The 24,385-nt window shown below is 60.6% G+C and overlaps 1 protein-coding gene across 1 annotated transcript in view; it reads left to right on the forward strand.

The window, feature by feature from the left end:
- LOC141916271 (protein unc-13 homolog A-like) overlaps window positions 1-22,573 on the forward strand; it is a 39,217-nt gene extending 16,644 nt beyond the window's left edge. Inside the window, exons 17-44 of the mRNA XM_074808606.1 lie at window positions 113-340; window positions 598-739; window positions 1,128-1,297; window positions 1,779-1,894; window positions 1,998-2,161; window positions 2,418-2,568; window positions 4,575-4,643; window positions 4,779-4,868; window positions 5,022-5,156; window positions 5,473-5,606; window positions 5,803-5,888; window positions 6,122-6,248; window positions 6,333-6,429; window positions 6,568-6,711; window positions 7,265-7,348; window positions 7,633-7,710; window positions 7,969-8,057; window positions 8,213-8,365; window positions 8,515-8,638; window positions 12,088-12,126; window positions 13,176-13,205; window positions 14,417-14,473; window positions 14,663-14,743; window positions 14,872-15,019; window positions 16,097-16,153; window positions 17,671-17,763; window positions 17,841-18,000; window positions 18,308-22,573. Coding sequence (XP_074664707.1) covers window positions 113-340; window positions 598-739; window positions 1,128-1,297; window positions 1,779-1,894; window positions 1,998-2,161; window positions 2,418-2,568; window positions 4,575-4,643; window positions 4,779-4,868; window positions 5,022-5,156; window positions 5,473-5,606; window positions 5,803-5,888; window positions 6,122-6,248; window positions 6,333-6,429; window positions 6,568-6,711; window positions 7,265-7,348; window positions 7,633-7,710; window positions 7,969-8,057; window positions 8,213-8,365; window positions 8,515-8,638; window positions 12,088-12,126; window positions 13,176-13,205; window positions 14,417-14,473; window positions 14,663-14,743; window positions 14,872-15,019; window positions 16,097-16,153; window positions 17,671-17,763; window positions 17,841-18,000; window positions 18,308-18,596 — 3,335 coding nt within the window. The 3' untranslated portion in view covers window positions 18,597-22,573. The remainder of the gene's footprint in view (window positions 1-112; window positions 341-597; window positions 740-1,127; window positions 1,298-1,778; window positions 1,895-1,997; window positions 2,162-2,417; window positions 2,569-4,574; window positions 4,644-4,778; window positions 4,869-5,021; window positions 5,157-5,472; window positions 5,607-5,802; window positions 5,889-6,121; window positions 6,249-6,332; window positions 6,430-6,567; window positions 6,712-7,264; window positions 7,349-7,632; window positions 7,711-7,968; window positions 8,058-8,212; window positions 8,366-8,514; window positions 8,639-12,087; window positions 12,127-13,175; window positions 13,206-14,416; window positions 14,474-14,662; window positions 14,744-14,871; window positions 15,020-16,096; window positions 16,154-17,670; window positions 17,764-17,840; window positions 18,001-18,307) is intronic.
- The last annotated feature ends 1,812 nt before the right edge of the window (window positions 22,574-24,385 follow it).

Raw genomic sequence — 24,385 nt, forward strand, 5'->3', positions numbered from 1 at the left:
AGACCCCTCTGGGTATGAATTAATTCATGCATGGTGGGCGTGGGGAGCTCTCGGCTCTCCTGGATGCCATCTGCCCCACTGCCCTGTCTCACCCATGGCTGTCCTCTGCCAGGGGCGGCGGAGAAGAGCTCCAAGCACGGAGCGGAGGACCGGACCCAGAATATCATCATGGTGCTGAAGGATCGCATGAAGATCCGGGAGCGCAACAAGCCGGAGATATTTGAGCTGATCCAGGAGGTGTTTGGGGTCACCAAGACCACGCACACGCAGCAGATGAAAGCAGTGAAGCAGAGTGTCCTGGATGGCACCTCCAAATGGTCGGCCAAGATCAGCATCACAGGTAGGCACCAGAGGGCCTGGCACCGTGTTCTGGGCATTGCCCAAGGATGCTGCGTGCTCCAGCCCCCCTCCTGCCCCTCATCCTGCAAAGAGGCTTCAGTCCCCGGGGCTCTGCTGGGGGGCACAGAGTCCCTGTTGCGGGGATCTTGGTGTGGCTGTGGCACTGACTCCTCTCTCTGCTCTCTCCACTGTCTGTGCCACACGTGTGCCTCGTGTGGATGGGCATGCTGTGCTGTGCTGTGCCATGCTGCGCTGCAGTCGTTTGTGCCCAGGGCCTCCAAGCAAAGGATAAGACAGGGTCCAGTGACCCGTATGTCACTGTCCAGGTTGGAAAGACAAAAAAAAGGACTAAAACTATCTACGGCAATCTCAACCCAGTCTGGGAGGAGAATTTCCATTTGTAAGTTCACCCCTGGTCCCTCTCTCCCCCTTCCTGGCCACTCGTCGTCATGCTGGGCTGTGCTGGCTGTCAGCATGTCCCTGCAGGGTGGTGGGGAGTCAGGTGGGGCCTCATCCTACCCCCCTTGTGGGTGGAGGGGGGCTGCTGGGGCCACTGGGAGTGCTGGTTTTGTGCCATGGAGGGTTTGGCTCCTGGCGATGGGGGCTGATCCAGGCTGTGTTGGGCCCTGCTGAGCCTGCTGGGGAGGGTGGGTGCCATGTACTCTCTTCCCCAGTTCCTGCCGAGTGCTGGGATGGTCCCTCCCTCTTGTTTAGGGAAACAGAGGCTGGGGAGAGGCTGGAAAGGTTTCCCTGCTCATCCCAGGGCTTGCCCCTTCTCGCTTCCCCAGTGAGTGCCATAACTCCTCCGACCGCATCAAGGTCCGCGTTTGGGACGAAGATGACGACATCAAGTCCCGTGTCAAACAGCGCTTCAAGAGGGAGTCTGACGACTTCCTGGGCCAGACGATCATCGAGGTCCGGACCCTGAGTGGGGAGATGGACGTCTGGTACAACCTCGGTAACTGGCTGCCCCAGCACGGCCCCCTTGGGCCAGGACCCCTGGCCCTGTGCTCCCGAGGGGACGTGCTGCCAGCCCTGGCTGAAGCTATTTCAGCGTATTAGTCTGTATGGGCATGTTAGCATATAGGTCTGCTGGTAAAAACACTCAATATCAAAAGCCATTTGGATCAAGTGTTTTCCCAGGGTCATTCTCAAAACCCTTTGCCCAGGAGGTCTGGAGCACTGGCCCTCCTCAGAGGGGAAACTGAGGCATGGAGAGGCCACATCTCTGTAGTGCCTGGAAATACGGCCAAATCCCTCTCTGCAATGCCTTGGTTGCATTGTACCCCGGCCTGGCTGTGCTTGGCGCTGGGCGTCCCCCTGGCCCCGGCCCCAGCAGCCACTCCGTGCCAGGGCCGTCTGCCCCTCTTTGGGGCCAGGAGTGAGCAGAGTTGCTCTGGGGAAGCCTCACATCTCCTCCTCTCCCTGTACCCCTGCAGACAAGCGGACAGACAAGTCGGCTGTGTCAGGAGCCATCCGGCTGCACATCAGCGTGGAGATCAAAGGCGAGGAGAAGGTGGCTCCCTACCACGTACAGTACACGTGCCTGCACGAGGTGAGCAGCCCTGGCAGGCGCGGGGGGCATGGCCCCCACCCCAGCAATGCCCCTGTGCCACCACCGGTCCCGGGAACTTGATGGGACTCATTTGTACCTCCAGAACCTGTTCCACTTTGTGACGGATTTGCAAAACAACGGGGTGGTGAAGATCCCTGATGCCAAGGGAGACGACGCCTGGAAGGTGTACTTTGATGAGACTGCACAGGAGATCGTGGATGAGTTTGCCATGCGCTATGGGGTGGAGTCCATCTACCAGGCCATGACGTGAGTCCCTCACCTTCCACCCTGCTCGGCGGGGCTACGCCAGCCCTACGGGGGGGGGTCACTGTCAGCATCCTCCTCCCCTGCTGCCGTATGCATCCACCTCCCCGCCACAGGTGCAGACATGCTCCCCTAGCTCACCCCGCACCCCTGCACCCTTCCCTCCCCTTCTCTGTGCATGTACCCCAAACCCCACGCCCCTTCCTACAGGCAGCCCCTCCCGTGGCCTTGTGCCCTCACTTTCCACCTCCCTCTGCAGGCATTTTGCCTGCCTTTCCTCCAAATACATGTGCCCGGGGGTCCCGGCAGTGATGAGTACCCTGCTAGCCAACATCAACGCCTACTATGCCCACACCACGGCTTCCACCAATGTTTCAGCCTCTGACCGCTTTGCTGCTTCCAATTTCGGGGTAAGTCCGATGGTGCGTAAACACTCCTTCCTTCTTCTCTCTCTTCTCTTGGGAGGGGGCGGGGGGCTTGGGGAGCAAAAAGGGCTGTGCAAAACACCCCGCTCCAAACTGCAGCTGGGCAGCAGGGGGGTCAGCCCCTGCTTGCTCCAAAATTCATCCTGCTCCAGTTTTTCAGGAAGTAGAAGAGCCACCGCCTTCCTGGGAGAAGGTCTAAATTTGCTCCCCAGATTATTATGGTAAAACTGCCACTGGAGTCTGAGCGGGCTGGGATGCTGCTCAGCGGCGTGGCAGGAGGGGAAAACCTTGGTGGCAAAATCACAAGCAGGTGGCAAGGAGCCATTGCTGCATCTCATCGGGAGTTTTGCATGGCCCTGCGTGCTTTGGGCACACCCTGGGACCGCTGCAAACTCGCCTGGCTGTGCTAGCACCCATGGGTGCCCGCTGCATGCCTTGCTTGCAGTGAGCAGGGCGACTTTGTGCCGGGGTCAGGTGCGTCCTTGGAGATGTGGGCGAGGAGGGGCTGAGCTCTTGCCCCGGCTCCCCCCGTGTCGTCCCAGAGATGGTTGCTCTGGATGCACATGGGTCGAGCTGGGGTCAGTGCCCAGCCCTGGGTCAGGCAAAGTGCTGGGTAACCAGGGCCGCAGCCAGGGCCGAGCAGCTCCGGGCAGCAGCTTTGACTCACCTCCCAGTTCCTGTTGCAGGGTGTAGCTACAGCCGAGTGAGCTGTGCCTCCGGGTCATGCAGGAGGAGGAAACCGTACCAAAAAAAAAAGCGCCTTTTCTCTAACATGGAGGGTTTTAAAAACTTGTTTCTTTCTCTTTTTTTAGAGAGCCTAAGGTTGGGTCCTAAAGTGCCCGGCCGTGTCGCTTTAACCCCGAGTACCCGTCGTGTCCAGTTTTAAAGCACTGCAGCCGTTTGGTGGCGGGGACGCACGGTCTCGGCCCAAAGCCTGGCTTTGCCGTCTCTGGCGGGCGAGCACGCCAAAGGTTTGCGGTTGCCAGTGCAGGCTGTGGGCTTGGCCGAGCCATGGCCAGGCGGGTGCGGGACTTGCTGCCCCATCCCGTCCCCTTGTCCTCCCCCCCAGGACCTGGGGAGCTGCTCCGGGCTCTCCGGAGCCCAGTGGGGCAGCCCTGACCTGGTACAGCTGGTGCTGCGGGGGGAACCCAGGGGCCCATGGGGTTGTCCAAAGCCCACCCCCCCGGCGGAGATGCAAAGTGAAATGCCTCCTGACAGTGTTTTGGGGCAGATTGGTTGCTTTGCCCTCAGCTCTGACGCCCGATCCACAGCCCAACGTGGGATTTGCATCCTCCTGCCCTGCGCTCCCTGGACGGGACCTGGGCTGAGCTGAATAAAGCCACCCAGCCCCAGTGGAGACCATCTACCGGGGACGGTTCCCTGCCCACGTCCCTCGATGCAGCTTGGTTGGGCGAGCAAGGAGCCCATGGAGGCATCCAACTCCTGGGGTCCATCCTGGCCTTGTCTCAGAGCAGCTCAGCCCCAAAGGTGGGCAAGCACTGCAAGAGCCCAGCTGCTCTTTCCCTGCCCTTTTTTTCTGAGCATTCAGAAAGCTTCAATCCAGGGGCCATGCGGCCCAGGGGCAGGACCTTTCGCACCATCTCCCTGCTTCTGCCCCGAGTGGGCAGCGCGGATAGAGCAGCCCATCCCCACTCCAGCACCGACCGCCAGCGAGAGCAGAGGGGATACGTAGTGTTGCCTCTTCATCCTGTACCATGCCCAGCACAGCCACGTGTGCCCAGGGAGCCATCGATGGCTGCCAGTGAGCCCCAGCCACCAGTGAGGACATGCCATGGGCATCCTGTGCCTGCCCGCAGGGCTCTGATGAAGGAAAGAGGGAAGGAAAAACAACAGGACATCAGGAAGGAGAGGGATGAGCTGGGGGTGGTGTGGGCCGGGCTGGGGCCAGAGAGAGCCAGGGGCAGCAGGGAGGGGGGATGGTCCCTGCTGCCTTTCCCCCGTTTACCTGGCTCCGGGGCATTTCTCCGCAGAAGGAGCGGTTCGTCAAACTCCTTGATCAGCTGCACAACTCGCTGAGGATCGACCTCTCCATGTACCGGGTAAGACGCCTGCCGTGCCTCAGTTTCCTCACCTGTCTAATAAAGTCTGAAACAACAGGCTGGTGTTTGCTCCCCCTCCACTCAGCCCTGTGAGGGTTTTGTGTGCAACTCAGCTCTCTTCTTCCCCTTTGGCAGAACAACTTTCCTGCCAGCAGTCCCGAACGGCTGCAGGATCTCAAATCCACGGTGGATTTGCTGACCAGCATCACCTTCTTTCGGATGAAGGTATTGCTGGGCCCCTGCTCAGCCCTTCCTTCTGGTGGGGAGCCTGACCCTGGCTGACCCCAGTTCTTTGCAAGGTTGGGGTCATGCTGGCCCCATGGTAGCTCCCAGGGCTGCAGGTCTGCCTCCAGCACCGCTCCCTCCCTGCCCACCCAGGTCCAGGAGCTGCAGAGCCCCCCACGAGCCAGCCAGGTGGTGAAGGACTGCGTGAAAGCCTGCCTCAACTCCACCTACGAGTACATCTTCAACAACTGTCACGAGCTCTACAGTCGTGAATACCAGACAGACCCGGTGCGTTGGGCGGGGGGAGCTGGGATGCACTGGGGCCTCGCTGCCCCCTACTCACCTTCCCCATCCTCTGCCCTTCTTCGCGCGATGCTCCTGCTCCCTCTCCAGAGAACTCAGCCCCATGCAGGATGAGCCCCAAGCCTTGGGCAGGGTTTGAGCCCCACTGCTGCGGGGTTGAGACCGGGCCCAGACAAGGCGGGGCTGCGTGGGGCCCTTCAGGGTGTTCCCAGAGTCCTCCTGCCTCCTTGTTAGTCCCGCCATGAAATCGAGCCTGGCGGGGGGGATGACTGGAGCCTCCACTGTGTCCCCATCACTCCAGACTAAGAAAGGCGAGGTGCCGCCCGAGGAGCAGGGCCCCAGCATCAAAAACCTGGACTTCTGGTCCAAGCTCATCACCCTGATAGTCTCCATTATCGAGGAGGACAAGAATTCCTACACGCCCTGCCTGAACCAGTGAGTAGGTGCCAGGAAAGGGGACTCTGCTTTGCACTCGGGGGGATGTCCACATGGTGGCAGTGGTGGCTTTAGTCCTTTGGAAGTGGGTTGTAGCATCCATTCTACAGATTGGGAAACTGAGGCAAGCAGGAGATGTGGGGAGGATGTAGTGGAGGCTGGTCCACCCTCTGTCTGTGCTTTCCCCTTGCCCCAGGTTCCCCCAGGAACTGAATGTGGGGAAGATCAGCGCTGAGGTGATGTGGAACCTCTTTGCTCAGGACATGAAGTACGCGATGGAGGGTGAGTCCCCCTGTGCCACCTTGAGCGGGGTGGGGGAACCAGGCAGGAGCTGCACTCTTGCCTGTTCCCTGGGCAAACCCATTTCGCCCCCTTATCAACACGATGGCTAGCTTAAATCCCACCCAAGAAACACTTCCCATTACACTGGCATCCCTGGAGCTGCCCTTGAGGCAGCTGCCCCCCAGGTTTGGGGCTCGAAGCAACCCCTGCGCACACTCACCTTCCCTGTGCAGAGCATGACAAGCATCGCCTGTGCAAGAGCGCGGACTACATGAACCTGCACTTCAAGGTGAAGTGGCTGTACAACGAGTATGTCACCGAGCTGCCCTCCTTCAAGAGCCGTGTGCCTGAGTACCCTGCGTGAGTGCAGCCCTTGGGGGCCAGGGAGGGGGTGCTTGCACCCCAGGTCTGGCCAGCCTCACTGGGGACGGGCCTCTCTTCCAGCTGGTTCGAGCCCTTCGTTATCCAGTGGCTGGATGAGAATGAAGAGGTGTCGCGGGATTTCCTGCATGGAGCGCTGGAGCGTGACAAGAAGGACGGGGTATGGACAGGACTGTCAGTGGGCACAGGAGCAGCTGGGACTGGGTGAAGGGCTTGTCCCTCAGTGCCCAGTGTGTCCCCACTGGGGCCAAAATCTCCCCTCCCCACCTCCTGCTGATGCTGCCTCTTGCTCCCCCAGTTCCAGCAGACGTCGGAGCATGCACTCTTCTCTTGCTCAGTGGTGGACGTCTTCTCCCAGCTCAATCAGAGCTTTGAGATCATCAAGAAGCTCGAGTGTCCTGACCCCCAGATTGTTGGGCACTACATGCGAAGGTTTGCCAAGGTGGGCAGCTGCTGGGATGGGGGCTGCTGGGCCAGCAGCACCTCTGGCACCCGGTTCCAGCCCTGGCCCAGGGCTCCTGGGCTCTCTCTGCCGCCTCCCATCCAGCTGCAGGCGGCAGCACAGGGCACAGATTGCACCACCTCTAACAGGGATGTTCAAGCAAATGTGCCACCAACAGACCCTGTGGCTCTCCCAGCTTTGCTAGCACAGGAGATTAGCTAATTAATTAGTTAATTGGTTAATTAATCTAGATCAATTAAATGCCACTGGCTTGCTGCAGTGTGGGAGGGAGTTACATGCAGGTTTGATGGCTGGTGCTTTCACAGCTGCACGGGAGCTGCCTGTGAAAACCAGATGTGCTGGATCTGGCTTCCAGTGGCTGTGCCCATGCAGCTCCTGGTGCATCCATGGGGTCAGAGGGTCTGGGGGTCCCAGGGTGTATCTAGGCATTGGGTTGTTTCACTGCTGTGGGATTCATGGCCTCCTTCTCTCCCTCCTTCCTACTCTTTGCTGCTGTCTGGGTGTGTTTGTTGCGGCTCTTGTTTGACTGCAGACCATCAGCAATGTGCTTCTCCAGTATGCTGAGATCATCTCCAAGGATTTTGCCTCGTACTGCTCCAAGGAGAAGGAGAAAGTGGTGATGTATCTCTCTTCTGCTTACCACCTGCCTGGTGCTGCCAGGCAGGACTGTCCACACACAGTGGCCCCAGCCATCACCCCAGCTCTAGAGCTGGTCCCTGTGACCCAGGTCCTGCCCTCGGTCTCTATCCAGTGGCAGTCCCTGAAATGCTGCCAGGCAGGGCTCTGTGCCACGACTGTTCCTGTGTCCCCCAGCACAGGGTGGGAGGGACCTGGGGTGGTGGGCCGCTGCTCCAGCCACATTTGTTGGTGCTGACCCCCCTCTCCATCCCACTCCTCCAGCCCTGCATCCTGATGAACAACATCCAGCAACTCCGCGTCCAGCTTGAGAAGATGTTTGAAGCCATGGGTGGGAAGGAGGTGAGTGTCAGGGGTCTCCAGGAGGGAGCCCTGTGGAGGGGCTGGATCAGTCCCTTCTCCCCAGAGGCAGCCCCTTCCCCAGTTCCTCACTTCTGTATGGAAACACAGTGTCCCACCCCATGGCACCCTGCTCTCCCACGATGTTGGATGATGGATGGGCTTCACCCTGCCCAGGGGTGCATTTGGGGTGCAGACACCCCCCCCCCCCAGGGCTGGGCCAGGGACCCTGATGGCTTCTCCAACCTGTCCTTCCTTCAGCTGGACACAGAAGCCAGTGATATCCTCAAGGAACTGCAGGTGAAACTCAACAATGTCCTGGATGAGCTGAGCCATGTCTTTGCCACCAGGTACACCTGGGCGAGAGGGTGCGGGTGCTGGGCCAGGGAGAGGTTTGGGGATCCAGGAGCTGTGGCTGGGGCCAGGCTGCGGGCTCTGCTCAGCCAGGCAGGTTCTGAGCACGGCCGTGGGGGATGCTGAGCTGCCTGGGCGTTGCGGTCCCCAGTTTCCAGCCACACGTTGAGGAGTGTGTGAAGCAGATGGGCGACATCCTGGGCCAGGTGAAGGGCACCGGCAACGTCCCCGCCAGCACCTGCAGCAGCGTTGCGCAGGATGCTGACAATGTCCTGCAGCCCATCATGGACCTCCTGGACAGCAAGTGAGTGTGGGGGGCAACAGGGACCTCCCTCCCCCTCCCCAATGCCTCTGGCCCAGGAGTCTGTGGGACCTCCAGGGTCAGGGTGACCGTGCAAGGGGTGGCATCAGGGGTGCTGTGCCGGGACTTTCAGCTCCATCCCCTCTCTGCAGCCTGACACTCTTTGCCAAGATCTGTGAGAAGACGGTGCTGAAGCGGGTGCTGAAGGAGCTCTGGAAGCTGGTGATGAACACGATGGAGAAGACAATCGTCCTGCCTCCGCTGACTGACCAGACGGTGAGTGATGGGAAGGGGGACCAGTGACAGGGGACCCTGGAGCTGAGAGGTGGCTGACTGGGGCCAGTGTGGGACACTGCTGGCCAGGTGCCCTCACTGGCTGCTGAGGGGGTGGAGACTTTGGTGACATCCCCAAACCTGTCCCCATCTCATGGCCAGGGAAGGGACAGAGGAAAGAAAGGTCGTGCTTGACCCAGGTACCAGACCCAGGTACCACAGCCCAGCACTCTCTTGGCTGGCTTTGCCAAAGGACCTTCCTGTCATCTCCATGTGGCACCAAGGTGGGACACCACTGGTCCTTTCCTCTCCATCCTTGCCCCTGAGCTGGGGCAGCAGCTGTGGGCACAGTCCCTGTGCCAGGAGGTGAATCAGGAGGCTCTCAGAGTGTTGGGAGCCACTGCACGTCATCCTTGCTGCAGGGCTGGGTTTGTCTGGGGAACAGGAACTGGCTTTGTGGGGATGGGGGGGCATGTCCCAGCAGTAGGGCTGAACTCTTCCTTGCTTGTGGGCTGAACAGGCTCTGGGGAAGCAGAGCAAAGCCCAGGGAATGGTCCCTCCTCAGAGGGAGGTTGCCTACAGGCTTCGAGGCTCCGTATCGCATCGCTGGGTGTCTGTCCTCCCCACACGTAGCCATGCACCCTGAAGCATCCCCGGGCAGCTGTTCCCTCAGGGTCCGGCAGGGAAGGGTGACACCAAGGGCTCTGAGCCAGCCACACATCTGTCCCTGTCACTCTCAGTGGCTTTTGTCACTGTCACAAAGCTGGGCTCGGGCTCTTACTTGGAGTCCCTGGAGCCCCTGGCCGCTGTGTCACCTTTCTGGGGCTGTGGGGCTCCTCGTGCTGTGTCTGTAAGGGACAGTGCATTGGTGATCTGTCAGCACTCAGTGGTGCCACCTCACTGGCATCTTGTCATAGCCCAGAGCCCGGCTCAGGTCAGCCCTGCATCGCTCCTATCCAGGCTTGCACACCCTTGGCCAAAGATGGCCAAATCCAGCAGGAACACTGGTGCCACTGGGCCACTGTTGCCATCCCAGTCCCTCTCTCTGTCCCTTCACGCTGTGCGTGGCTATGCCGTGTTCTGGAGGCAGCGAGCCCTGTGCTGGGGGCAGAGGTGACGTGGCCATGTGGATCTGTGGGGCAGTTTTCCTGAGGGGAGGCAGCCCTCGGAGGGGGCTGTGCTGCGGCCGGTCCCTATGGCGGGGAACAGCCTGCCCAGGGTGGCTGGGGGGTTGGTGGCCTTGGGCTACGTGTCAGAGCCAGGTGTTGAGTGGGGTCCACCAGCTCCCTGGAGCCGAGTCCCCATGGGGCAGAGCCCCCTGCCACGGTGAGGAAGGGCCAGACAGGTTGGGATGGGGCCACTTTGGGGCTGTGGGGACCTGTGGTGCCGGTGGCAGGGCATCGATGCCAACTGCTGTGACACATCAGGTGGGGGACACCCCTGGCTCTGCTGTCCCTCCTGGCTGGTGGGGTGGGGGGGGCCATGGGGCAGCTGGGGCTGGGGAAGATGGAGGCGGGGGCTGACACTCATGTCACGGTTGTTCTCTCCAATTGCTCCGCTCGCCTCTCAATGGCAGATGATTGTAAGTACGGCAGCTCCCTGTCTGTCTGTCTGTCTGTCCGCTGTGTGTCGGTCCTGGCCTCGCCGGTTTTTGTCTTGTGTGGCTGCCCGTGTCCTGCCCACGCCCTCCTCTGGCTCCCGACTTGGTCCACTTCTGTGGTCCCCATCCTCATGCTGCCCTCTTGGCACTTGCTCCTGGCGGGCACTTGCCCGCAGCCCCAGCTGGGTTCAGGGGGTGGAAAGGTCCTGGACAGATTCGCGGTGCCTGGATGTGGGGAGGTGCAAGTGTTGGTGATGGAGCGGGAGGGGACGTGCTGGGGCAGCGCTATGTAACCAGGGACAGCCAAGGCCCGGCTGACCCCATTGTCCTCTCTGTGCTGAGGGATGAGAGAGGCCGCTGGAGGCATGAGCAGGGGCAGCGGCGCGTGCCCGGCAGTCAGGGCTGCTCTCCCCTGAGCTCTTGTGCCTCAGTTTCCCCTTGAGGCCCTGGCTGGGGTGCAGCTGTGGTGGGGGCTGAGGGCAGAGACTTTCTCTGGCTGTGAAGAGCAGCATCTTGCAGGGACGTGACAGTCCCCGGCCCGGCTGCTCAGTGGTGGGGCAGGTTGCTGGTACGAGTTGTGAGACTTTTTCCCTGGTGGGGGCACAGCCCTCGGAGCCCGGGCTCCTGGGTTCCCATCTCGGCATTGCTGCTGGGGCCTTGCATGGCTTTAATTGAGCAGTCACCTCTTGTCCTCTTCTGCTCAGTCTGTGGCCATGGGCTTATGCCCCACGGGGCCAGGGAAGGGCCACATCCACCCCCAGTCCTCCCCCTACCCCTGCTTTGACCGCAGGCACCTTCACGAGGAAGAGCAATGGTGCGGGTGCTGGTGGTTGGGTACTGGGTGCCAATCCCAAACAAACGCCCGTCTCATGTCCCCCAAAGCCTTTTCTTTCCAACAGCAGCATTTGGAGAGACCCTGGGGGCAGCCTGGGCTGAGCCTGCCCTCAGACCTCACGGGAACCCCGTGTCCCAGCCTTGCTGAGGCTGCTGGGGGACCGAGGTGGTGTCAGCTCTATGGGGTTCAAGGGCCTCTTGTTCACCCGTCACCCCGTGCCTCAGTTTCCCTCCAGGACAAGAAACCCTTCTGGTGCCCCTGCTTGGCCCTAACTCTGCTTCTTGTCCCTCCCACAGGCTTCCCCGCCAGCTGAGCCCCCTGCTATCCCCTCCTGATTCAGATGCGCCTCAGTGCCCCCCCAGGAGGCTGGTTAGGAACCCCCCCATGGCACTGCTCCCCCATTTTACACTGTTTTTCTTGCCGCTGCTGGGCCTGGGTCAGTGTGGGGTTGTCGCTGGCCCAGCACCAGCAAGTGCCAAACCCAAGTTCAACTGCCCTCTCCCCGCTCCCTTCCCAGCTCTGTGAGTGTCGGCCAGAGCTGGAGGGGAATGTGGGGGCACCAGAGGATGCCCACACACAGTGCCAGCTACCCCCTGCCCCTGTATGCTAGTGGGGACCTGTTCCCCATGGGCTCAGCACCCCTTTATCCCAGCAGGGATCAGCCAGCCATAAGCCCAGCATCCCAGTGTGGGGACCAGTTCCCATCAGTGCAGCATGCTGCATTCCAGTGGGGACCAGTTGGCCCAACATCCCAAAGACACCAGTCCCTCATTGACCCAGCATCCCTCTGGGACCAGCCTTCCACTAACCCAGTATCCCAGTGGGGACCAGTCCCCATGGGCCCAGCACCCCAACAGGGATCAGTCCCCCATGGGCCCTGGCTGTCCTGTAGGAGCTCAGCCATGTCTTTGCCGCCAGCTTGCGGCCACCCCATGTGCCCAGCCCTGCCCTGCACCCCCATGTCCTGTCCCACGCTGTCCCCACCCCACCACTCAACCTCTGACATTGCTTCTACAGGGAACGCTCTTGAGAAAACATGGCAAGGGGACAGAGAAGGTAAATAGCCGTGGGCTCCATGTGTGTCATCGCCCCATGGCCACACTCGTGGCCCCACACCCGCCTGCTGTGGAGGTCCAGACTTGTCCGTGCTTCCTCTGTCGTGCTGTCTGGATGTGCCGTTGCCTGCGTGGCGTGTTGTTGTGTTGAGGTGTGCCGTGTTGTCCGGGACGGGCTGCCTGGGTGCAGGATGGGGGCAGTGACCTGTTTCTGTGTGTCACCCGGGATAGGGAGCCGGTGTCACGTTGTGTTTAGCCCCGTGGGTGGGTCTGGGGTGTTACCCACCCCCAGGCAGGCATGGGGGACGCTGCCCCAAGGTGCTCAGCACCCCTCCAGGCTGGGACAGCGTGGGGATGGGGTGCCCAAGCATGGGAGATCCTGGGCACAAACCTGTCTCGCCTCTGGGGGCTCAGGAAGAGGTGACCCCCAGGGTGCTGGGCCATACTGGGGATATGCAGGGCACACTGGGGGCCCCAGGGCTGCTGAGATCCCCTGGACCTCTGAGCCTGCTTCCCCCTGATGCTTGGGGGGCCTCAGCAAGGTGTCCTGAATCCAAAACTTGCCAAAAAGGCTTTCTGCAGGCACATGGGCTCTCCCTCTCTCTGGGTGCTCCTCACGGCGCTCCAGGCTGCCTGCTCCCAGACCCTGGCTTCAGGGAGAGCCACGCTGGCACTGTCTGGGCAATGCCTGCGGCTGCGCCCTGCTCTCCCAGGGGACGCTGGGTCCTGCCCCAGTTTGCTAAGTGTGCTGGGAGGGCTGCTTTCATCCCTCTGCTGCTATTTCCCCAGCCCCAAACAAGGCGGGGAGTAAGCCTGCCCCCACTTAGGGAGAGACCTGACATGCTCATCACAGGTTCACCAGCAAGCACATTGGGCTGAGCCTTTGCAGGTGTGAACTGGTGCTGATCCAGTGGCACCAGTGGAGAACTGGGCACAGCCAGAGGAGAGTACAGGGCCAGAGCCTACACAGCTGGGGGATGTGGGGGGCCTGGACCCGCGGCTGGCTGCTGCTGGGGCCACCAGTAACTGTCCCTTGCTGTTCTCTTCCAGAGCAGGGTGAAGCTGCCCAGTCACACTGAAGTAAGGACATGGCTCTTCTGCTCCCCACTTGGCTCTGGTCCCTCCTCTCACCTCCTTCCTGTCCCTTGTCCCGTGCGCTGCGGGGTCGGGGGGGTCCCAGCTCAGTAGTTGATGTCCTGTTGTGTGTTTGGGTGACACCAGTGTCCCCAGCTCCCAGTCTGTTCACTGGCTGGGGGGGACGGGGAGAGCAAGGGAAGGATTAATGGGACAGAACTTGGGGGGGGAGCCCATAAAGGGTTAATGGGGCATTACAAAATGAGGACATGGGCGGGCCAGACCCCTGCAGAAGGTAATGGTCAGTGGGATAGATGCTGGGGTTTCTCATTGTTGGAAAGGACTGGAGTTGGGAGGGTGAAGGAGGTGGGAATTGCTGGCTCTTCCTCACTGGGCCCGAGTTTTACCCAGCTGCATGTTGCACACTGGAGGGCTTGAGAAGGGAAGCTTGAGCTCAGCCTGGTGAGTGGTTGCCAGACCAGGGAGGTGAGTGGGACCTGCCTGTGCCGTGGGGCTGCGTTCCCAGGAGCCGTGCCAGTGGCCCCAAGGAATGGCTTCATGGCCCCTGCCCATGGGGGTGGCACGGCCCAGGGCAGGCGAAGGCGGCCAGGGGCTCCCATCCACGGTGTTCCCTGGGGTGCAGAGGGGCCGGGAGCCTCCCTGGGGCTGGGACTGGGCAGGGGCCGGGGGGGCAGGGGGGTGTTTGGCTGGGCTGCCAGCACCGTGGGGTACAGAGGGACCGTGCCGCATCCTGCCCGTGCCCACTGTCCCCCTGCGCTCGCTCTCTGCTCCCCCGCCCCATGTCCTATGATTGTCTGGGCGGTGGCAGTGCCGTGCCGTGCTGGGCTCTGCTGGATGCAGAAGCGGGTGCTTGGACACCGCAGGGAGCAGGATGGGACCCCTGGGCCAAGCTGCTTGTGCTGAGCAGGGTGTGAGGTCCCTGATGCCAGGGTGATGTCCTGCCCTGGGGTCCCCAAGCCCCCAGCCACACCCCTTTGCTCAGGGGCTGGGACAGGGGCTGCCAGCCCCGCACCACCACTGTGTGGCCGGTGGCCCCGGGGCTCTCTGAGGAGCACCCCTCTGGCCCCCGGGAGCCTGGGGGACCGGGGGAGCCCCCGGAGCTGCAGCAAGCTCCTGGCACCATGTGCCCAGCCTGGCCATGGCACCCCCAGCCCGGCTGCTCACCGGGGTCATTCCTGTCTCTCTGCTCTCTGCAGGGCACGCAGATGATTTTCAACGCAGCCAAGGAGCTGGGGCAGCTCTCCAAGCTGAAGGTGAGGGCTGGGAGGCTGGGCTGGGGGGGCCGGGTAGTCTGAGCTCCTCCCTGGCGACGGCGGGTGGCACTTTACAGGCTGGCACTGGCACTGTCGCATGGACCCCACCAGTGCTTGTTTGCTGACATGGCTGGAGTGAGGGGAGTGGGGCCCAGGTCCTGTGCTGAGAGCAGGATTTGTGCCTTGCAGGACCACATGGTGCGGGAGGAAGCCAAGAGCCTGACCCCAAAGCAATGTGCAGTGGTGGAGCTGGCACTGGACACCATCAAGGTGAGGGTACTCTGGGGTACAAAGGGGTGTCCCTGAGGGCTCTAGCCCTGAGCCACAGACCTGGGTGGGCATCGGGGGGGCTCCAGCAGAGCTGCTGAGGTCTCTGCAGCTGTCTTCCCCCCCTCCAGCAATACTTCCACGCTGGCGGTGTGGGGCTGAAGAAGACGTTCCTGGAGAAGAGCCCTGACCTGCAGTCGCTGCGCTACGCCCTGTCCCTCTACACCCAGGCCACTGACCTCCTCATCAAAACCTTTGTGCAGACCCAGGCTTCACAGGGTAGGATGCACTGCCCTGGCCCCCCACCCGGGCCCCCCACCCGGGCTTGGCTGCCCCACAGCCAGGGCCCCATCCTGCCTCCATCCTGGTGGAGTTGGGGGTCCCAGCCAGGCTCGCAGAGGGGTGGGAGGGATGGGTGGGGAGGGAAGGGCTTTTTCCTCCCATGGTTTGCAGGTGAAGAGCAGCCGTGGGTGCCCAGAGGCAGCCTGGCACCCCCAAGTCCCCCACCAGCAAGAAGAGCGTGTCCCCAGTGCCAGGGCATGGCTGGGGCCTGTGGGTGGGGGAGAAGGTCACCCTCTGGCTACATATCACGGTGTTTGTCCTCTCTGGATGGCCCCTGCCGCCCAGCACAGACACTTCTGGTCCGACCTTGCCTTAGAGCTGCCAGTCTTGGCCAAGTGGTGCCAGCCCGGCCAAGGCTCCAACCTCGTGCAGGCTTGGCTGGATGCGGGTGCTGTGCCAGGGCCTGTCCTGGGTGTGGTGGGTGCCCCATGGTTTGGGATCAGTCCAGGGTGCCGGGTGCCTCTCAGGCGCTGCCCCCGTCCCAGAGCCATGCGGTGCAGGGTGCCAGGCACCCTCTGGGGCAGGGCTACCTCTCAGCTCTAAATGCTGACCTTTATTTTGTCCCTTGGCTGCTCGAGGAGGGGACAGATGTTCGGCAGTGGTCATGGGCCACCGCAGAGTGCCCCAGCCGGGCTTGTCTACATCCTTGGGGAGTGGGACGTGCGTTTCTGTCTGTGCGTCTCCTGCAAGGGACGTCTGTCCTGTCTGTGCCTCCTGTGCCAGCTGTGTCGGGGCTGTGGGGTTGGGTCTGGTGGGTGCCAGCACCCCTGGGTGCAGTCTGGCCCCAGGACCCGCTGGGCTCAGAGCTGGGTGGTGCCCGGCACTCCCCTGTCACTGCAGTGTTGTCCAGATGCTCGGCTCTCCATCTGTCTGTGAGATCTGATCTCTCTTTCTCTCTTTTTGTTTTCTCCCCCTTCTTTCATTGTTCCCGTCCCCTGCACACATCGTCTCCTTCCTCCTCTCTTTGTCTACTCTGTGATATGTCTCTGTCTCTTTCTCTCTCCTTCCCACTAGTTCATGGTGGGAAAGGTATTAGGTTTACCCTTAGTGAAGAAATTTATCCTGAGAAGGGTATGTGTGCTGCTCGCCCGCCCCTGCACCTGCCTGCCGCCGCCGGCCTGGGCTAGTAACAGTCCCGGCACTGCGGGCTGGGGTGGCCAGGAGCCCCGTGCCAGCACCGCCAGCCTTGGGGACTCCTGGCATGAGCTGGACCCCTCCGCCCACAGACTTGCACTCCCAGGGCTGCTTTGGGCTGAATTTGGAGGAACTGTGCTCAGCTGCGCTGACCACCAGCCCGGGGAGGGGGGCTGTGCCCCATGCGGATGAGGGTGCCTGTCTTTGCTTCAATCCCGGGGCACCCTGCATCGTCCCCAGGGCTGCTGCCTGGGAGTGGGGACCTGCCACAACCTCCCTGCAAGTTGGGGAGCTGTGCTCTTGGGACACGTGACCCCGGGGGAGGCCATGACCGTGTCCATGTCCCCCTCCCATCCCCCTACTGCCAGAAGGACCATTACTAGCCTTGCTCCGGCGAGCTCCGTCCGCCTGCCCTGGGGTGTGAAGAACAAGCCCAGCTCCATGGGTCCCGCTTGGCCTCCATCGCACCCTGCCAGAAGGGCCGGGACTGCACCCCATGCTTGGCCCCCCATATCCAGACCCCCCCCTCCTCGCCCACCATCACCTCCATTTTGGCTCAGCATGTGGCGCTGCCCGGGTGGTGGGTGCCTCGGGGTTTGGGGTGCCAGGGGTGGGCCTGAAGGTGGATGGAGAGTGTGCCATCACCAGCCTCCCCTGGCCTGACACCCTCACGCTGGGGGCCGTGCAGTGACACGGGGGGGATGTTTCCTCCTTTGCACTGTTATTTCCACCTGGGAGCTTTCTGCTGAGCTCTGTTTGATCTCCTTGGCCCCATCTGACTCACGGAGCCTGTCCCTCTGCCTTGCACCCCCTCCTTCATGGGTGCATGCACGGCTCTTGGCAGGGAGGGGGTGGGCTGGGCTGTTGGTCGCAGGTCACCCGAGTTCCCCAGGCTCAGGGGCCCCAGGACTTGATGTGGTCCCTGAGATGGAGGGGATACAGGAGGGGGCAGGTCAGCCCCCAGCCCCTGGCAGGGCTGTGACTGCCCTGTGGACAAGGGCCGGGTCAGGTCCCTCCTGCCCGGTGCTGTGCCCATGCTCTCAGCCGTGCACGGAGCGCTGGCATCCCCGCTCTGTGCCTGCAGCAGGGGGACCTGGCCCACTGTCCCCTGCCCTGTCTCACCCAGGCACCTCAGCCCCTGCCTGGGCAAGGGGCGCTCACTAGGCCCTGCTGGCGTGGGCTGGGGTGACAGAGCCAGCCTGGTGTGGTGCTGGGGGGTCCTGCCGTGCCCCAGCCCAGCCTGGTGCCAGCCCCAGCTGTCCTTGGCAGTTGCTGCACCCATGCTGCTGTCCCCAGAACTCTTTGGCAGAGGCCACATTGGGCCAGATCCTACTGCCCTCTCACTCCTGCTCCGTGGTGGGTGACCTGCCGCCTCCAGTGGGGTCAGTGGTGGGCAGGGGACATCAGGGATGCTGGAGGAATGGGCACTCATGTCTCTTCCCTTTGCCACGCAGGCTCTGGAGTGGATGACCCAGTCGGGGAGGTGTCCATCCATGTGGAGCTCTTCACCCACCCCGGCACTGGTGAACACAAAGTCACTGTCAAAGGTGGGTTCTGCCGGCTGGGATGGCAGGCTCTGGTGGGTGGCAGTGCCCCACAAGCCTGACGTGCCCCCTCCTTGCAGTGGTGGCTGCAAACGACCTCAAGTGGCAGACGTCGGGCATCTTCCGGCCCTTCATCGAGGTCAACATCATTGGGCCCCACCTCAGTGACAAGAAGAGGAAATTTGCCACCAAATCCAAGAACAACAGCTGGGCCCCCAAGTACAATGAGAGCTTCCAGTTGTGAGTGGCAGCGCGGGGCTGGGGATGTGGGGCCAGGCTGGGGGATGTGTCCCCACAGTGTGGGGGATCTCCTCCGGGCGTCTGCCAGTGAGTTTGCTGATCCCCCAGGGGATGTTTTAGATGTTTTCTCATTGTTAAAAGCAGGGGGGGGGGGAATCAAAAAAAGGTGCTGTGGAAAAGGAAAAAAAAAAAAGGCTTTTTTAGGGGCTGTGGAGGGGCAGCACCCATCTAGGGTGCTGTCACAAAGCCAGGGGGCCTGGGAGTGTGACCCCTGTGCCAACACTGCCCTTCCCTTGCCCCCCCACAGCACGCTGGGGACAGAGACAGGCCCTGAGTGCTACGAGCTGCAGGTGTGTGTGAAGGATTACTGCTTCGCCCGGGAGGACCGGACCGTGGGCATCGCTGTCCTGCAGCTCCGCGACATCCTGCAGCGACCCGGCTGTGCCTGCTGGCTGCCCCTGGGCCGCCGCATTCACATGGATGACACTGGCCTCACTGTCCTCCGCATCCTCTCCCAACGCAACAATGACGAGGTGGCCAAGGAGTTTGTCAAGCTCAAGTCAGACACACGCTCGGCCGAGGAGGGCAGCAGTTAAACCCTTTCCACCCCCCAGCCCTCTCCCCCCACTCCCGGTCTCTTTTCTACAGCATCCTCCAGCCATGTATAAGCCATAAGAGCGGCCACAATAGGAGTCTCCTTCCCGGCCCTGGTGTGGGTGAGCGGGGGACGTGGCTGCAGTGGCAGGAACCCCCATCCCTCCCTTGACTAAACTGGCTGGGTGACAGAGCTGCAGAGCACAGCCATGCCCCCATCCCACCCCAGTGGGAAGGTGCTGGGGCTTCAGGGGAGGGCTGGACCCCAGACTGGGCGATGGGCCAGATCTGCCCCTTCCCAGCCTGTCTGAGATGGAGGAACCCCAATGGCCCTTCCCTGACCCTACCCGATCCTACCCAGCCCCAAACCTCAACGAGTGACATAGGGAAAGGGGTGGCGTGGGCTTGGGGGTGGTGTCTAGTCCCACCCAGGGGTGTTGATGAGTGGCTGGCACAGCATGATGACCCCTTGTCCCCATCCCTCAAGCATCCTTGGGCAGCCTGAGGGACAGGGAGGCTCCTGCCTGCTGAGCAGCCTGTACATATGTGAATAGCTGTACATACATGGGGCAGCCAGACCATGGCTGTGTCCTGCACCTGGAAGGGCTATTGGGGCTTTTAGGTCTGCGGACGCAGCCCCCACATGTCCTGCACAGGGTCCCCTCCCTGGCTGGCAGTGGCATCACGGGGGCCGGGAGCAGCAGGGAGCAGCCCCCAGCCCCTATCCTGTCTTCCCTGCCTTGCTGTCACCGTGGGCTGCCCCACTGCTGCCCCCAGGGTGCCAGGGCTTGGGGGCGAGGGCTGGGGACTCGAGCAGAGGGACCTGTCTGCCTTTGCTCTGAGCAGTGGGGACCAGCCATCCCCGTGCAGTGCAGCAGCGCCCACGAGACCTCCTTGGCGCAAGTAAGACCTTTCCTACCCCACCCCAGAGGACCACCCCCCTGCTCCAGTTTCCCATCAACCACCATTTCTGCGTGATCAGTGGTGTGCGTGTCTCGTGTGAGTGCCCAGGAGGCCACAGTGTGCAGTGTCGGGGATGGCCACCCCGGCCGGCCAGCTTGCCCTAAGTGCAGGGGAAGGCAGAGGCCTGCTGACCCCACAGGTCAATACAGCTCTCAGCAGCCTCCCCATCCCAAAACAGGGTCCCCTGACCGGCCCCCACGGTTCTTTTTCTATAGGGTTTGCCTGGGACCAAAGGGTTTAGCTTTCCTCTCTTGTTTCTGTTCAATGTTTACACCCCTTTTCTAACCACTGCTCCCGCACGGCCAGCCTGGGACTCAGCCCCACACCCCCAGCCGTGGTGCCCCTGGCCCCGTGCCCCCTCCCCAAACTGTCCTGTTCCGCATGTGATTGAACCCACCAGTTCTGCTCCTGTAGCACATGTGTCACTGATGCCTGTGTGTCTGTACCACCCCAGCCGGCTCTGCCGGCGGCGGCTACCATGGATGCATGACAGTGAGATGTTTTGCACTATTTTGAATTTTTTGGGCTCTGTAAAAATATTTTATTATAACTGACATTAAAAAGCACACCCTTCACTGTGGCTGCTGTGGGGGTGTGGGAGGGCAGGCACCCAGGGTCTCCTCATCCCCTCTCTCACCTCAGCGCAGCACTCGCACCTTTGATGTTAACACTAAGGATAAGTAGCGCAGGGATGCTGCAGCAACTCTGCACTCAGCCTCCCTGAGGGCTTCTCTTCAGGGCACCCACCCTTTGCAAAGCCAGGAGCTCCAGGACAGGGATTAAATGGAACTGGGACAGACCTATCCTAGGAGGTGACACTCTTCTCAACCACCGTGAAGCAAACTCCCAGGCACAGGAGTGGTTAGAGACTGCCAGCACGGCCTCACCAAGGGCAAGCTCATGCCTCACTCATCCAGTGGCCCTCCACAACGGAGTGACTGCATCAGTGGACAAAGGAAGAGCTGTTGGTATCATCTACTTGGACTTCCGTAAGGCTGTTGACACAGTCCCCCAAAACATTCTTGCCACTAAATTGGATTGATATGGATTTGATGAATGCGGGGTCCTGGTGCCCTACAGAGAGACCCTGGGGCTTTGGCCAGGCTTTTGCTGGGACCTGGACAGGGCCTGCTTCTCTCCAGAGAGCCCCTGGGCTTTCACTGAGCTTTGACAGGGACCAGGCAGGGTTCTGCTGCTCTCCAGAGTACTCTGGGGCCTTTGCTGGGCATGGCTGGTGCCTGGGCAAGGCCCTGCTGCCCTCCAGAGAGCCCCGGGGCAGTCACCAGGCTTTGCGAGAATCATAGAATGGTTTGCGTTGGAAGGGACCTCTAAAGATCATCGAGTCCAACCCTATCTTGGCTACTGGGAGCTCTTGTCTTTTCCTGGTGATCCCTGATAGATACACCCTTTCTCGAGGCTTTCTGGATTCATGCAGTGCTGTCCCTCGCTTTAATCATCAATACTGGGGCTCCTGTGCCCCTGTGAAAAGAGAGAGAATATCTATCATTTGCCACTAATGGTATACAAAGGCTGTTACTAATACTTATTCCAAAAAGTTTGGCCACTTGGGATGGGTCATAGGAACTCCCTGGCCCGGGGATTGGGATTTCCTCCATTAGTTTCTTGATATAGTGGGGCTGGAGGAGCAGGTAGCACAATTTTATCTAGCACCTTCCCCATATCCAGGCCCTTTCACAATTATCCCGTAGTTCTGTAAGGCGGGTGTGGGGAGCCTGTCCAACTGTCCTGTGGTAAATCCTGTTTCTCCCAGGAGGCCCCATAAGCATCTCGGTTGTGGGTCTCACTCCTGTTGGTCAGTGGGTCATTTTATGTCAGATCTATTGGTTTTAATGGGGAGTTTTTGAATATTTTGTCCCTTACTCCTATGCCTGGTCAGGGCCCCACTGCCCTCCAGAGAGCCCTGGGCCCCTCACCAGTTTTGGGGGGCCCACAGGGGCCATACTTTGGTAAAGACTGCGCCAGGGCTTTTCCCAGTGTTTTCCAGGGTCTGGGAACTGTTCTGCTTCTCTCCAGAGTGCTCTGGGGCTTTTGCTGGTGTATTGGGCTTATGTGGCAAGGTTTTGGTACCTGGGGGGGCTGCAGGGGTGGCTTCTGTGAGATGCCAGAAGCTTCCCCCCATGTCAGAGGGAGCTGGGTCCAGAGAACTCCAAGACAGACCCACCGCTGGCCAAAGCTGAGCCAATATGCAACGGTGGTGGTGCCTCTGTGAGAACATATTTAAGAAAGGGTAAAAACTGCTGCATAACAGCAGCCGGGAGGGAGTAGTGAGAATATGTGAGAGTAACAGCTCTGCAAACACCAAGGTCAGTGAAGAAGGAGGGGCAGGAGGTGCTCCAGGTGCCGGAGCAGAGATTCCCCTGCAGCCCGTGGTGCAGACCATGGTGAGGCAGCTGTGCCCCTGCTGCCCGTGGAGGTCCATGGTGGAGCAGATGTCCACCTGCAGCCCATGGAGGAACCCACGCCAGAGCAGGTGGATGTGCCCTAAGGAAACTGTGACCCCATGGAGAGCCTGTGCTGGAGCAGGCTCCTGGCAGGACCTGTGGCACCACAGGAGCCTCCATGAAGAGGAGCCCACGCTGGAGCAGGTTTTCTGGCAGGACCTGTGGCCCCGTGGGGGACCCACACTGGAACAATCCATTCCTGAAAGACTTCACCCCATGGAAAGGATCCATGCTGGAGGAGTTTGTGAAGAACTGCAGCCCATGAGAAGGGCTCATGTTGGAGAGGTTCATGAAGGACTGTCTGCCATGGGAGGAATCCCATGCTGGAGCAGGGGAAGAGTGAGGAGGAAGAAGCAGCAGACAACTTGTGATGAACTGATGGCAACCCCTGTTCCCCATCCCCCTGTGCTGCTCAGGGGAGGAGGCAGAGAAGTCAGGAGTGAAGTCGAGCCTGGGGAGAAGGGAGGGGTAAGGGAAGGTGTTTTAAGATTTGGTTTTATTTCTCATTATCCTACTCTGATTTGATTAGCAATAAATGAAACTAATTTCCCCAAGCTGAGACTGTTTTTGCCCGTGACAGCAATTGCTGAGTGATCTCCCTAGCTGTATCTCACCCTACGAGCCTTTCATCACATCTTCTCCCCCTGTCTAGTGGAGGAAGTGAAGTGGTAGAGTCACTTGGTGGGGATGTGGCAGCCAGCCTTGGCCAACCGACCACAGCTAGACTTTGTTGGGGCCCAGGCTGAGCCCTGATGCCCAAGAGAGAGACCTGGGGCTTTTGTTGGGCTTTGCCAGGGCCTAGACAGGGCTCTTCTCCTCTTCAAAGTGTCCCAGGGCTTTTGTTGAGCTTTGCTGGGTCCCGCTTGGACCCCTGATGCCCTACAGAGAGTACTGGGTCTTTTGCCAGGCTTTGCCAGGGGCTGGACAATGCTCTGCTGCCATCCAGATTGCCTCGAGGCCTTCAACGAGCTTTGCTGGAAGCCTCAGGGGGGGCTGGTTCCCCCCAGGAGTGCCCCCGGGGCTTTGTCGGGTGCTGTGAGAAGCCCTGCTTATCTACAGAGCTCCCCAGATCCTTTGCCAGACTTCCAGTTGCTTGGGCAAGGCCCTGCTGCCATGCAGAGGCCCCTGGGCATGTCACTGGGCTTTGCTAGGGCCTGGTCAGGCCCTGCTGCTCTCTAGAGAGCCCCGGTGCATTTGCCAGAGCTTTCCAATGCCTGGGAAATGCCCCGCTGCCCTCCAGGAGCGAGGAACAGGCTCTGTGCTGCACATTGCGCCCCATACCCTCCCCTCACCCTCCCCCAGGTCCAGACACCCCCCACCATGGGCTCCCATACAGAGGTGGCCAGGACTGGAAGCTGTCGGTGGCTCTCACCTTCCCTTGGGAGCCCCTTCACAGCCCCCCCCGCGCTGGGACTCTGTGCTTGCTCTGCCCTCTGACCCTCCACCTCTCTTACCCCCCTCACCCCAGCCAGCGCCCAGGCCCAAAATGGACACTCACCACCTAGGACTTGGACACAGAGGTGGCCAGGACTGAAAGCTATTAGTGGCCCTCAGGAAGAGGAGGAGGAGGAAGCAACAGGAGGCAGCAGGAAGAAAAAGGATGATGAGAAGGTGGTAATAGGAAGAAATAGCAGGAGGAGTAGGAGGAGAAGGAGACAGCTGAAGGAGGAGACAACAGAATTCAACAGGAAGGAACAGGAGGACTCAGAAGGAGGAGTAAGAGGAGGCAACTGGTGGCAACAGGAGGAGGAGGTGGCAATAGGAGGCAACAAGAGGAGAAGGAGGCAACTGGAGGAGGAGGACAAGGAGGCAAAAGGAGGAGGAGGAGAAGGCAACAGGAGGCAACAGGAGGTAACAGGAGGAGGAGGCAACAGGAGGCAGGAGGAGTCAAGAAGAGGAGGAGGTGGCAAGCAGAGGAGGAGGAGGAAACAGGAGGGAACATGAGGAGGAGGTAGAGGAACCCACACAGAAACAGGTAAAGGAAGAGCAGAAGGATCAGGAGGAACGTGAAGAAACTTGATAAGGAAAAAGAAAGCAACAGTAGAAACAGAGAAAACGTGATGGAACGGGAGGAGGAATAAAATTAAGAGGAACAAGTGGAGAAATAAAGAAAGGTAATATGAGAATCAGAAGTTACAGGCAGAAAAGAATGAGGAGGAGCAGGAGAATGAGGAGGAGGAAGAAAAGGAAGAACTGAAAGAACTGGAGGAGAAAGAGAGAGAGAGTGAGAAGGAGGAGGAAGCAGAGAAAGAACAGAAGGATCTAGAATAGCCAGAGGAGAAAAAGGAGGAGGAGGAGGTAAGAGGAGGAGAAGAAAAAGAGGAAAAAAAGGGACAAGGGGATGAAAAGAGAGGAGGAGAAACTGG

The sequence above is a fragment of the Strix aluco genome, chromosome 29, assembly GCF_031877795.1.
Source record: "Strix aluco isolate bStrAlu1 chromosome 29, bStrAlu1.hap1, whole genome shotgun sequence".
Classification (NCBI taxonomy): Eukaryota; Metazoa; Chordata; class Aves; order Strigiformes; family Strigidae; genus Strix; species Strix aluco.